Source organism: Buceros rhinoceros, unplaced genomic scaffold (genome assembly GCF_000710305.1).
Source record: "Buceros rhinoceros silvestris isolate BGI_N320 unplaced genomic scaffold, ASM71030v1 scaffold22421, whole genome shotgun sequence".
Taxonomy (NCBI): domain Eukaryota; kingdom Metazoa; phylum Chordata; class Aves; order Bucerotiformes; family Bucerotidae; genus Buceros; species Buceros rhinoceros.
The window spans coordinates 29,293-42,671 of NW_010394007.1; the positions used below are offsets into that span (position 1 = coordinate 29,293).

General features: G+C 40.7%; 1 protein-coding gene across 1 annotated transcript in view; it reads left to right on the plus strand.

The window, feature by feature from the left end:
* EYA2 (EYA transcriptional coactivator and phosphatase 2) overlaps positions 1-13,379 on the plus strand; it is a 53,285-nt gene that overhangs the window by 1,431 nt on the left and 38,475 nt on the right. The window contains exons 2-4 of the mRNA XM_010145114.1: positions 3,851-3,899; positions 4,510-4,652; positions 7,521-7,637. Of these exons, the coding sequence (XP_010143416.1) occupies positions 3,851-3,899; positions 4,510-4,652; positions 7,521-7,637 (309 nt within the window). The remainder of the gene's footprint in view (positions 1-3,850; positions 3,900-4,509; positions 4,653-7,520; positions 7,638-13,379) is intronic.

The window sequence follows — 13,379 nt, forward strand, 5'->3', positions numbered from 1 at the left end:
TCTTTCCCTTGTTAAGTTGAAGAGCAGAAAAATACTTGTGTGTTTGTCAGGTGTTGGACTAGCAGAGCTTTTAATGCAGTAAAGGCACACAGATGTATGCTCCCTATTACACATATTTTAATTCTTTAATATTAGTGAGTCTAGTCACAATTACTGTGTAGATGTCCACGCAGATGTCTGGCCTGCTGTTTTCATGGATGCTTATCACAACATGTGTAATTATATCAATATTATTTTCAAGTGCACATTTTGCCTGTAGCCCTACACTTTTGGGTAGGACATTTGCAGGTATAACTTGCCTTTTTTTGGTAATGACAGTAACGTATTGCATGTTCATACGCAGTAAATTCTTGCTTGGCGTTCTTGGCAAATGCGTTTACTCTGTACTTACCTCTTTCAAAATAAAAAATGTGAAGATGTAATATTTTTCAAATAGAACACAAATTAAGTTGTGCTCAAACTGTCTGTTCTGCTGTTTCTCAAATGTAAAAGGCATTATGAATTAAATGAATGAGAACTGAAGAAGTCTATTTCTTCAGTGCAATTCTGTTTGGTAATGAGAAACAGTGTGACAGAAATGGTGTGGTTTTTGTTTTCTCAATCTAAAAATGTAATTTTCTAAACATTTTTCTTTTAGGTAAGTCAAAGCAAATTTTTCGTAGTGAGTTTGAAGGTGAGTCAGGTAAGCCTGGCTTTGATTTAAAGCTGATCTTTTTTTTCTCTACCTGTATGTGTGAATGAATACGTATGTTTGTATAACAATATCCCTTACCAATTTCTGTGATATTTTTTTTTCTTTTTTAAAACTAAACTTATCTGCCTGCTGCTCAGGAAATAGGTTACTGTTTCCCATGTTTTATAGGTAGAGGAACTAAAGCTGGGGTTGCTGCTGGGTTTTACTTTTCCAAGGTGTTTCAGGGTTGTAAGAGCGTGAAGGAGTCCTTAAGGGTTTATTTCTGTCCATGATTAGGGTGATTCTGGTAGTGATTAGGATTGCATAGGTTTCACGTTCCCTCCCCTGGCACAATGTCCTGCCTGAGCTGTCCTTGGCAATCGGATCAGTGCACAGAGCAGGTAGTGTCTGCAGGGGACCCTGGAAGAGGACACATAGAGGGTCAAAACTGTGATATTTGCCCTTCTGTGGGGTTTTGGGAGAGGGACAGAGGGAGAGCTGTGGCAGAACTAGGGGACAGTTTAGGGGAGGTGGGATCAGAAAGGGCACAGGGCTTGAATTTGCTGTGAAGGAGGATACAATGAGAGGGGTATGCACAGGAAGATACTTTGGAGGAGGAAGAGCAGAGTGGGCAGTGAAACTGTGTTTGATCACAGTGGCTGTATTTGGGTGAGTTCTGTTTCTTTTTCATGCCCATAAAGGAGAGGAAGGGGGTGGATCAGGCATCCAGTGTGGTGCTCAGGAAGACATTAGAGTCCAGTGCATAGGCTTGTGGACAGAGGACTCCTGGGGTCTGCTGCTGCACCACTAGATGTTCCCAAGCTGTTTTTTTTCTCTTAATAATGATAAGTAGCAGTGTCGATGCAGTCATGGCCAGCTCACTCCGAAACCTGTTTCCCCAGTCACTAGTGCCTTTGTTACCAGAGCCACCTTCCCTTAAGCAGTGCTGCTGCAGTAACACTGCTCTGGTGCTGCAGTGAAACAGTTGTGAGACGCCTAAGGGTAAGTGTGGGGCAAGAAAGCAACGGCAGTCAGCTTGCGGGCACGGGGCTGCTGCCAGGTTGCTGGGGAGAGAGCTGAGAGGCTCAGGAGCATTACCAGAAAAAAGCTGTTTGCTCTCAGGTTCGGAAAAGTGTTCAATAAGCACCTGAGCACAGACACCTTTATTTTCAGATTTTTTTTAAATCTGAAATTCTGACCTAATACGTAGTTCCTAGTAAACAACTGCAGTTAGCCTGGAGAAGAGAGATTTTTTTTTTTAATTTTTTTTTAATAAAGTTATCACTGAAGATTTTGGCACTTGTGAAAAAAGGGCTTCCTTTTTGAAGAAAGTGTGTGTTTTAGATGTTTCCATCTTTTAATGAAATGTTATCGTTTCCTAGGAAATTCAGCTCAGTATTGCATTTCCTAGGAAATGTAGAATTTCAGTTCTGTTATTATTATATACAGTAAACATTATACAAATTAAAATTCTTAAAAGGAATAATAGCTAGTAATTAATACTTCAGTTAGAACTTGCGCACCTCCGTTAGAATTTTTCCATAAACGAGTAAACAAAGATAAAAATGCATTTTTAAAATGAAATTTAGTTTTAAAAGGTATCAGATTAAATGGCTGTGTTTTTAAAAATAGTTTGGTGTAATCTGCATGTTATAATGTAAAATGATAAAGCCATGTAAAATGTTATGAAAAAGGGTTGGGAGGAAAAAACGATTTCAAAAGAGAGTTAAATTAGGAAGAACAACCATTTCATGTGTCAGCACGTTGTATCTTTTTGGACATTCTCTCCACGTTTACGGCATAACAAGTTATTCAAACCCATAGGACTATTTGCCTGTATTTAGACATTTTAGGTACTTGTGTATTTCATTAAATAAAACATGGTTAAAATGTTTAATTCACCAACTTACAAACACCTGAACAAATGAGGTGGTGCTGTTTTGGGCAACTTCTTACTGAAGATAATGTGTCTATAGCATTGCGGGTACATCCCTGTTGATGCGTGGGACAGCACTGCAGATGTTTCCTGCCTGGTGGTAGCCATGTGCAGGCACTGGGGACACTGCAGGAATCTCGCTTTTCACCCAGCATGTGCACCTGCAGTAGGGAGATCTGCATGAGACTGGGTAATATTTCCTGTCCTGAGTAACAAATTAGACTGTAGATGCCAGCAGCCAGTGTCAGGGTGGTGGTGTTGCTGTCAGAAGACAGCGTAATGCTTCATGTTCTTCCTGCTTGGAGCTGTGTGCACTTGGTCTGGTGTGTTCATTGATCCAGCCAGCAGATGGACAGGCTGAATCTGTTGTGCCTAATGTCGTTATTGATGATTGTGAGGGTGTTTTGGCATGTTTAGTACCATAATAACATCACACAGCTCCAGCCAGGAAATGAGAAGCAAAATTTGGATGGCATTATGGAGGCAACCTACATAATACTCATGAAGGCATTTAGGTGTGATATTTTCAGTACAACTGTCAGGTTTTAATTTAGATTTTTAAAAAACTGTAATTAATTAAACCTAAATTTATCTCTAAATAAAGATGGTGGCACATCTTTCATTGATAGTGTGGCAGGACACAACTGTTTGATACATTGGAAGCCATCCTGAGCATATAACCTGTGTGACTGACACATTTTCTACTGGTTTAATGTTTTGATTGCTGGCAGATCAAGGTAGGTTATAGTTAACTCAAAAAATTGAAGAGTAAGGTGATTTACAGTGTTGTATTTTTAATTTTTATTTTGATTTGATATATTTTAATTAACATTAAAGAGAGTGAGTCATGGTGTAGGAGAGCAAAAAAAAAAGCAAAAGGGCAAAATGTGCAGTGAGATTAAATCACCTCAGTAATCATAGTAGTTGCTTTTATAGCCTTTAGCATATGAGTCATTCCACCAACACCCAGCTTCATGATCGATATCAGCCCCATGAGAAAAAGAAACTGATAGCTCAATCAATCAGTATCACCCTCAGTTAAAAAACAAATCTGCATTTGTTGTTAAGTGGAGATTAACTTGCTTACCTATTTCATTTCAGTTTGTGGAGATCCACTAAAACCAAAGTCTTCTAATTCCTGTGTATTTTTCTCAGACCAGCAGTGGTAAAAGAGTGGTATCCGCTTGGCCATAGCAACAGAACATGATGAAAATCTGAGACCCTTTAATTTTGTTTTTCAGGCAGCAGCAAAGCAGCGCCACAGTGTCCTCTCCATCTGTACTCCACAAAGTGAGTGCTCGTGCCAAGTGCTGTAATTTAAAAACTGTTTTGCTGAGCAGCCATTTTGTGCAGACTTCTGTCACCTTAAAAAGCATTCGCCTTAAGCCCGTCCACCTGTTCCCCTGCACGTCTCTGGGACAATGAAGTAACTGGTTCTTAATCTTATTAGACATGGAGTGAAAGAAGGTTTGAGGTACTGTGCACTGCATTTTTGTGCCCCTGGGAATCCAACCCTTATCAGTTTGAATATTGTTACGTTTATGAGTGACCACAGAGGAATATGTTGAAATGTCAGAGGTTTCTCATGACACTCGCTTGTTGGGCCAACTCAAAATGAAACATGAAAAATCAAGAGTGTTTTATTTTTTTAGCTTGCACATATTTTGCACAGTTTTAAAGTCCCCATGCATTTAGGTAGCTTAATCTAATAGCTCATGTCAGGAACTGTATACTGAAACAAACTTTTGTCCCAGTCTAGTCAATTCTGAGTGTCCAAAATACCCACCGTCATACTTCAGATGTTGTTTTATCAAAATATCTAAAAGTGTTCCTCAGGTGCTCTAGAAGATCATGTCCAGTAACTATTGCCTTAGACCTTCTGTTTTCTTGTTCTGAATAGACATTATCCCCATATAGTGACGGTCCCATCTTTCCCAACAATGGCAACATATGGACAGACTCAGTACAGCACAGGAATCCAGCAGGCTGCTGCGTACACTGCCTATCCTCCACCGGGGCAGCCGTATGGCATCCCCTCCTACAGTGAGTACTCTGACGTCATGTCACCTTTGAGGATGTCACCCCTTTGCTTCTAGAAAAATATATTTGAATTCTTAAGCTTTAGAATGATAGGTTGTTTCTGTCTTGGCAATGCTCTCAAGCTTAGAGGGAAATCTGACTTGGTTAGAAATGTTAGGATTACTTTGAACTGTCTATCAGCTCTTGATAGTCTGGGTTGTGATTTTAGAAACTAGGTAAGTTTGGAGCCAGTCAGTCAGCAGTAGACGTGAGACAGCACAAGAGACTCAGGTTCAGTAGGATGTGCCACTTAGGAGCAGTAGCTGGTGAGTGTTCTTATGACTCGCTGCCAAGACTCTCTTGCAGTAAGTATGGTATTTAGGTAAATGACGCTTTGCCTTCTGTGATTCTTTCTGGAGTTTCAATGATACAAGCTACTTGAAGAAAAACTTTTTAAATATTACGATGGCAGAACCATGACACGGAGCAGAATAAGACACGGGTGAAGTGATACAGAGTAGTTTGGTTTTGGAAGATGGTTCGTGTTTAAACGGACAGTTGTTAGCTGTAGGTGTAGTAAACTCCAGTCAGCTTTGTTTTCTGCTTTCCTGCACAGCCTTGCCAGCAGCTGTGGGGAGCTGGTGCTGGGCAGGAGCAGCTGGGGGATTCAGGCAGGGAGCTAATTAAGTGCGCTCTCCTGACAGTGGAATGCCTGGAAAACCAAGTGTTAAGAGTGTCCGAGGGAGCTGGGAATTTCTTTCCACTCCTAAAGACTGACGAGATACTGCTCTTGCTTAGGTACAGCTCTTTAACAGAAAGCTTTGGGCTTCTTATTTTCAGCTGATTCTGTGAGTGCTGCAGCATTAAAATGGCTTCATAGTTCTGTTTCCACTCCTGTTTTCTCTTGTGCTCTTAAATACCTTTGTTTGCTTGGCAAATAAAGTATCTTTTCCCAACAAGAGGCTTTTATGCAGCCATCCACAAGGCTTTTACTTGAAGGGAAATTCAGTGCACTGGTCTGGAAGGCCAGGGAAATGGGCTTGGCAGAGCTGGAGCTCTACCAGGATGATAAGAGGAATGTTTTGAGACCCTTTCCTGGAGCTACTTGTATGTTTGCATCAGCTGGCTGATTTCCAAGGCAAACTCTGAACAGTTGTCCTGTTAGAGCAGGTGAAAGTAGAGCCATTTGCTACTGCCTAGAGTCTTTACAGCATACATGTGTCAGGCCCATATGCTGCTTATAAATCCTGCAGATGACCTCTTAGCATCCTTGAGCAGAGATTTCCCTCCGCAGCCCATATACCCTCTCTGAGATACTCAACACAGCAGATGAAAAACTCCACCTGGCTGACAACCAAGAACAATGAAGCAGTATTGTTTTTAGGCACAAAAATAAAACTGGGCCAGTTTCTAGACAAAACAGAACATTGTGTGGAAATTAATTTGGTGCTAAGTTATTTCACTGTCTGACAACCATTTTTAGACTTCCAAAAAGGCCCCTTCACTGAAGATTAATGGTAGCTGGGGTAGGTTGAATGCCCACATTTGGAGTGCTGATGAACCTGAAAAGCATAGGATGTTATGGAAAGTGGCTTCTCTGCACACACTTGCAGAAACCTTCGCGTCCCCAGCGGTAAAGACGCTGGACGCTTGTACCAGCACATGTTCATTCACTGTCCGCATAAACTTCCTGCGTTTCACAATGCAGCACTGTCATCTTGTTGCTAACTTGGACTCGGATGGCGTGGCAGCTCTTCACACCTGAAGCTAAAAGAAGTGATTCTTACTAGAGAAGACATTATCTGTGAGAACTTATTCCCAACCTGAGCAAATGCAGACTTGTTGCATTCAAGAATCATTAAGCTTGTGATGCGTGGAAAAACTCCGCATATTTTCTACTTTCCCAACTCGCTTGAAAACAGCATGTTTGGTGAAAGACAGGTGAATTTGACTTGTCTTTTGGCAAGTTTGCCTACAAGTGCTAAAAGATGACAGTGCCTGGGAAGCCTGTAAATCCAAGGCCAGAACATCAACAAGGTCTTTGTTTAGTCCCAGCACTCAGGGTGTTTTTGTTTTGTGTAAATAGGCATGCAAAGGAGGGAAGGATCACACCCAAAGGGTTCATAATAACATGCACCTTTCAGCTGTTTATTTTAATAATACAACTGTACAGTCTCGGCAGCATCTCGGGATAAAATATAAACCCCTTTCACTACCAGGAAAGGTTTCATCTTGCAATGTTTAATTCAGCTGTTGCTGTTGCCCCTGTAAATTCTCAGTTTAACTGCCTGATTTTAGTAATTAAAAGATTTTTAGTGGCTTCAAGGCTTAACTATTGTTCCTGAACTCTATGTTATATCTAACTGAATAGATGATAACCCTCTTGTATGACTTGCCACTAACTATTTTGCTACCAAAGCTGAAAATATAATGAAAGTAAAAGATAACTCTGAGAACAGAAGTCTTGAGGTTATTTTTCCAAAGGTCCTATTGCTTTGTTAATTATTTCTTGCATCTGATAGCCATTCAGAAAGTTCATGAGTCAATGAGTTTGTTTAATTATAAACCAAAACTATTTGTTCAGAAATTGTTTTTGAAAGCAATATTATTCATGGTTGTTTACCCATCTTAGCAGAAGTTCATTTGGGTATGGATACACGATGTAGCTAACTCAAGTATTATTTGTGATATATTTACTTGACCTTATTTTTTAAGAGACCTGTTTGGGTAATGCAGATAATTTAAAAAAAAAAAAACTGTAGGGGGGGAAAAAAAAGAGTTTATTGGGTTAAAACCTAGCTGAAAAATTGTTAATTCTTAAACTTGCTTTTTTCCACTTTTATATTTCAAACACTCATGTTCTGCTCTTGGTTCCTACGCTATGCCCCAAAGGCATCAAAACAGAGGACAGCCTGAGCCATTCCCCAGGACAGAGTGGGTTTCTTAGCTACGGATCCAGCTTCAGTACCCCGACTGCCGGACAAGCACCGTACACTTACCAGATGCATGGTGAGTACAGCTTGGTGCCTTGCAGGATGTGCTATGAGGAGTCAGAATCCTATACCCCCATATTAGACCACTTCTTCTTTTTCAGTTACAATGGAAAGCTGTAGGCAGTCAGGATAGGGAAGGAGGTAAGTCTTTATAGATCTGTTTTGCTCATCAAGGCATTAATTTCTGTTCTTCCCTCAGAGGGGGTTGGAAAACCAAAGAGGAATTATATGGCTCTCCCAAGTTCTTGTAGAAGCCAAGGAAGGGAAGAGAGATTAAGTGCTCACTTTTTTTTTTTTCCTATTATTGGGGGTCTTTTTTAAAACCTCTAGGCAAGCATTCCCTAGGGCCACGCATTGGTATTAAGTGAGATCACTTCTCTTCAGATTTTTATGCCAGGAAGATCATTTCACCCAGATTGCTAAGCCTTTAATGCACAAGAAAACAGAGGAATATCTGCAAGTGGCAAGTGCTTACTCCAAGGCAAAGGGAGCAGGAGTAAATCTGTCTTCCTGTTGTAAACAAAGATTTCCACCCTTCTTTTACTTTGCTCACAAGAGGAACAGTCTGAAGCTCCCTGACTGTACGGTTTATTTACCTTGCTGAGTGCTAGTGAAAGGTTTGAGTGAGAAGCCAGGAGCCTTCCTGTGCTGAGTGCTACCGAGGAATGTGTGCTCAGTGCTTTCCCACGCCACAGCACTTGGAGGTGGGGAGCTGACTGCTCCACCTCCCTAATGTGTGCAAGGAATCCTCCATGCCACCCATCTCCAGGACCATTGAGATGTCTGCCAAGTTCACATCAGTTCTTTTGGTCACCCTGTTGCTGACACAGACAGGGACGTTGCATGAGGGGCTAAACCAGCTGAAAAGGGCAAAGTTTTCTTTACATATTTCTATAAATTCATATTTCAGGGGAACTTTAAGAGGCAAGCTCTTAACCCCCAAGGACAAAATGTTGTTGCATCATGCTGAAAGAGATCTTGAAGGGGTGACATGCAGGGGAGGGGATCACCAAGGAAAAGCATCTCCAGGAGTGTGTGCTGCTCAATTTGTATTTTAAAGTGTGAGGAAAATAGTATTTTCTTAAGCTAATCTCCACAAGTATTGTAAGATGGTAATAGGTCAAGCACACAAGTGTCTCCATTGAGAACCAGCTCCCAGAGCAATGTAGTGAAGTGATCTGCAGGCGGGCCTGGGTGGTCAGACTGTGAATCTTAAGCAGATTGTGCATCCTGTGTGACAGCTCCTCACTTGACATGGTCCAGCCACCCAGCAAAGGGTAGGTATGTTAGGCCAATCTCCAAGGAATAAATGACCTCTTGGGTGACAAACACTTTTGTCTCATGGAGCTCTAGGACAAATGTTCTCCGTCAGAAAGTACCAACGTAGTTAGTGCTGGTTTGTTTCCTCTCATGTTTGTTTGGCACCAGCACTGGCTGGGATACATATGTCAGGTTGCAGTCTCACCTCTCTAATGGCTGTTTTCAGTAATACGTTACTTCTGAAGTCAAATTCTGCTCTCTCTGAAGTCTGTTCATTTTCATTACAAACACAGATGATGCAGGTGTAATGGGGTAGCATTCACCTTGTCACCTTAACTCCAGTTATCAACAGTATCCAGGTTCTTGAGTGAGAACAGAATCCTCTAAAAAAAGCAAGAAAGAGGATAGAACATTGTTTTGGTCATTAAGTGGTAAAGAAAAAAAACTGTTTTACAGTCAGCCAGAAGAGGAAATCTATTTTCATGCTTCCCTAGCATGAAAATAAATTAAATGTGGGAGGGTTTATAAGCCAAATAGCTAATGCAATATGTAACACACACATAAATAAACACAAATGATGAGATTGGCAAGTTCCATAGCTCATCAAAATGACATGAAACTGTCACAAAGGTACTAGAGATTGAAATAATTATTTTAATTGCCATGTAACAGTGGATATGATGGCATATTTTCAGACTTGGATTAACATTCAACTAGGCTGAAATGTGATATTCACTTATTTACTGTGAAGGAGTGACACTTACTCTCTTTTTTTTTAACCAGTGCTGTAGATAGTCTTGTTTTGTGTCATTATTATATTTACAAAATTAATCTGTTTCACAATGAAGCAAAGATATTTGAAATGTGCATGTGGCCACTCTGGGGATGCCACTCATTTTTGGAGTCATGGATCAGAAGAGGAGGTTAGAGCTTGATTTTTGTTTTTAAAGCAATAAATTTGTAATGCTGGTAAACAAATGTTGCTGCAAGGTCTATTCTGTTTCTTAATCAGTCCTCATGTTAGTCTACAATTACAGGACCAAATCCCCAAACAACACCCTAGGCTTGATGTTAGAAGTATATTGTGCTTTTTAGCACGTATTTCTCTAAGTTTAAATTTTCTGACAATTTAGTGGTTCAGTGATTTGCTCAGACTTTTGGTAAAATTACTATTCAACGATAGCAATTGAACATAAAACACAACGATTATATTCAACTTCTGCCCCAAAGAGCTTAGCATCTTAACCGGCAAATGAGGAAACTGCTTGTTGTTGCTGAGGGTGTGGGAGAAATCTTTGGAATATAAGAAACTGATCATTTAATGAGCTATGTAAAATACAAAGAGAAAACTGTGCCAGCACATTAGCTAGCATAGAAAGCCATCAGCTCTGCAGAGAGAGCGATAGCAGCCAGCTTATGGAGTGTTTCCTGTGGTTGCATGAGCATGTGGTAGCCCTTTATTGCACATCAGGCCTTCTCTTCTCAGCTTGTCACTAATTCCTAGACAATGCCTTGCTCTCAGTTATTAGTGCTAAAATGACAGCTGGTATGAAACTATGAAGTTGCACAACAGTTAAAACTGTGGCCAAAGACCACTGTGGATACTGTTGTTGGGCAGGAAAAGATCTGACTGCCTTTTTTTTTTTTCTCTCTAATATCCCAATCTATCTACCCACAAAATACTTTTTGCATTACAAAGGAAAATCCAGTTATGTAACTGGGATAACTTTCCTTTGCCAAAGAATTGCAAAGCAGTATTGAGTTCGGTACAGACATAAATTTGGGGCCAAAGACCTACGCAGTGAAATTCTTTGCTACTGCTGAGCATTTGTTTTCTTTGTAGAGTCCATTCTGATCAGCTGTCAAATAATGAATGAATAGAAAGCAGCATTTCTTTTGTGCAATGCTGATTTGAAATGGACCAATTATATATGTTGCTTATGTTTGTGGAATGAATTGCTTATGAATTCTTCTTCTGGCTTCAGACCAAGTAAAATATGAATATTTCATCAATTGAAATGTTTTCTTATGCTAGAAGGATTTGGCTCTTGTTAGTATCTGGATCATCTAGGCAAATTTTTTTCCAAGAGCTGCCTGAATCTTGCAACTGTGTGCCAGTTTGTGTGTTATATATTTAATATGAGGCCATAAATATCTATTTGGCATGAACAGTTAGCTCTGCGTGCGTGGATTTTGCAAAGGAAGTGGCGTGTTTAATTTTAAGCTTGGTTCTTTAAGTACTTAGTGATGAAATGTGTGAGAAGGGGAAATTTCAATCTACGCTTGAGAAACCTGGATCACACTTTGGCATACAAATAGTGAATCCATCTGAAGTCCCAGAAAATAAAGGAGAGCGAGAGCACGTTCTCAGCAAACTGTCACTCAGATGCCTTAGATTCATGAAATTAAAACCTCAGTAGAAAATGAGTGGTCTCTTTCAAAACCTTCTGCTTCGCAGCTGGTTTGCATTAGTTGCAGTCTAAAACTGTGGCAGTAAAGCTGCGCTCCACTCCGTGGCGAGTTCAGTAGGGAGAGGCCTCTCTTCAGGAGGGGTCAGACCTCACTTTTTACAGTGTAAATACAAAGTTCCTCAGAATAACAGCACAGTCTCTCTTTCAAAGATTTCCGAACACCAGGGGCTGACCATGGTACATTTACTTTGTTTTAAAACAAGCTATCTTACAGGAGACAGAAGTCAAGGGGAGAGGCAAATGTGTTGACAGTGATGTACTGTAAGGTGTAAGGATCTGTGCTGCTGCTACCCAAGGAGAAAGTCCTGCTCTAACTTCACCCGTTTACTGCTTTTTTAAGGTTCCATGCAGAACTCATTCCTTGTTCATTATTAAACAGGAGGGACATGGGAAGAGAGTATTCTGTTGGAGGGAGCACACACCAGGGTTGGATGATCCTGAAGCTAGGGAAGCTAATTAATGCATCACTGCATTAGATGAAATAACTTGAGCATCTTGGCCTCCTATCCGTGTCAGAAGTTTTGGAGGAATTGCATAAAATGAGTATTTTGAAACATTAGTTTTGCAAATACTTAGGAGAAAATCCTTCCCAGTGTGAAGAGTTGTGGGAGGAAGCTTGAGAGTTTGGTTTGACTGTCTGTCATCAGGCTTGCAGAGGATGGCATCGGGGAGGTGGAAGCAGGTCTGGCAGTCATGAATGAGAGAGAAGAATAAGGTACGGAGACAATAGTGAAGGGACTGGAGAAAGAAAATACAGTTTGTGTGTGGTATGATGAGGAAGTGGGAGCCAACAGAAGAGAAAGGAGTAACATTTCCCTACTTTGCTGCTTGGCTATCTTGGGAGCATTTGTAGAGGTCAGATAGAATACTCAAAACATGGGTTAATGAGCAAAATCAGCATAGAAAACAGTCACAGAGATGTTTGGGTGTCACAGAGACTTCTCTTTGTGGATTTTATCTCCGTAACTTCTGTTAGATGTAAAAAACCCCAAACTGTAGGATGGTAACAGCTTGGGAAATTATGAATTTGTCCTTGATTATTCAGCTTACAGTGCAGTTGGCATAGCATATGCTAAAATGTTAACAGGAGCTTCAGTGAATAATTGATTCAGTAAACCTAATAATGTTTTCTTGAAAATATCTACGAAGCAGTAGAAGAGCTAGTGTAAAATTACATATAAAAATCTATACCAAGAAACATCATAGCTGCATAGTCGAGCCCTTGAAAGTGAGGAATTGGTGCGGCATTAGTACTGCTTTCTGTTGTATCTCATTTCCAGGCTCTGCATGAGGTGATGCCCTGGTGGAAAAAATAGAATGCAGTCATATGATCAAAGACTGTGATGACGTTTGTGGACAAATAAGGTCGGACGCTGTTCGTACAGGCTGTGCAACTCAGGAGTGTCTTAACTGCTGTGCTGGCATTGGACAATGCTCTTGCATGGGCTTTTTTATGTATAATTTGGATGCGCTTTCTATTTTTGTTGGTGAGGCTTAAACACTGAAACTGCTGCTCTAGAATACTGTGACCTCTAGAACTACAAAAATGCCTGCGCTGTCTGAAGAAGAGTCCACTGACAGTTATTAAAGATTAAAAAAAAGAGGATATAAACTTGGCTTAGGAAGTCTGTAACTGGCACATCCATAGAAGCTGACAAGGCAATACTGGGGCAGAGATCACTCTGCTTTTGTCCTGTTTCTCACCCTTTTCCTTGAGCATCCACTGTTGACCACTGTTGTGTTTTTCCTGGAGGCACTGCAGTGCTGAAGGTGCCTAGAGGGGCTGGAAAAGCCTTGGCAAATGCCTGGTTCTAGAGCGTACTGTGGAGAGTTACCCTGATCCTAAGCAGTGGGTCAAAGAGTGGAGATGTGCTGCCCAGCTCGCTCTTTGCTTTTCCATTGGTGTTTAGAGATTCGCCTTGCTCAGGGGGAAGGGAATTGCTAAATATTTGGCTATGCTCACAGGCCATATTTTTATCCTTAATAGCATGACAACAGATGTTATAAGGTTACTTAGATTTTAATGC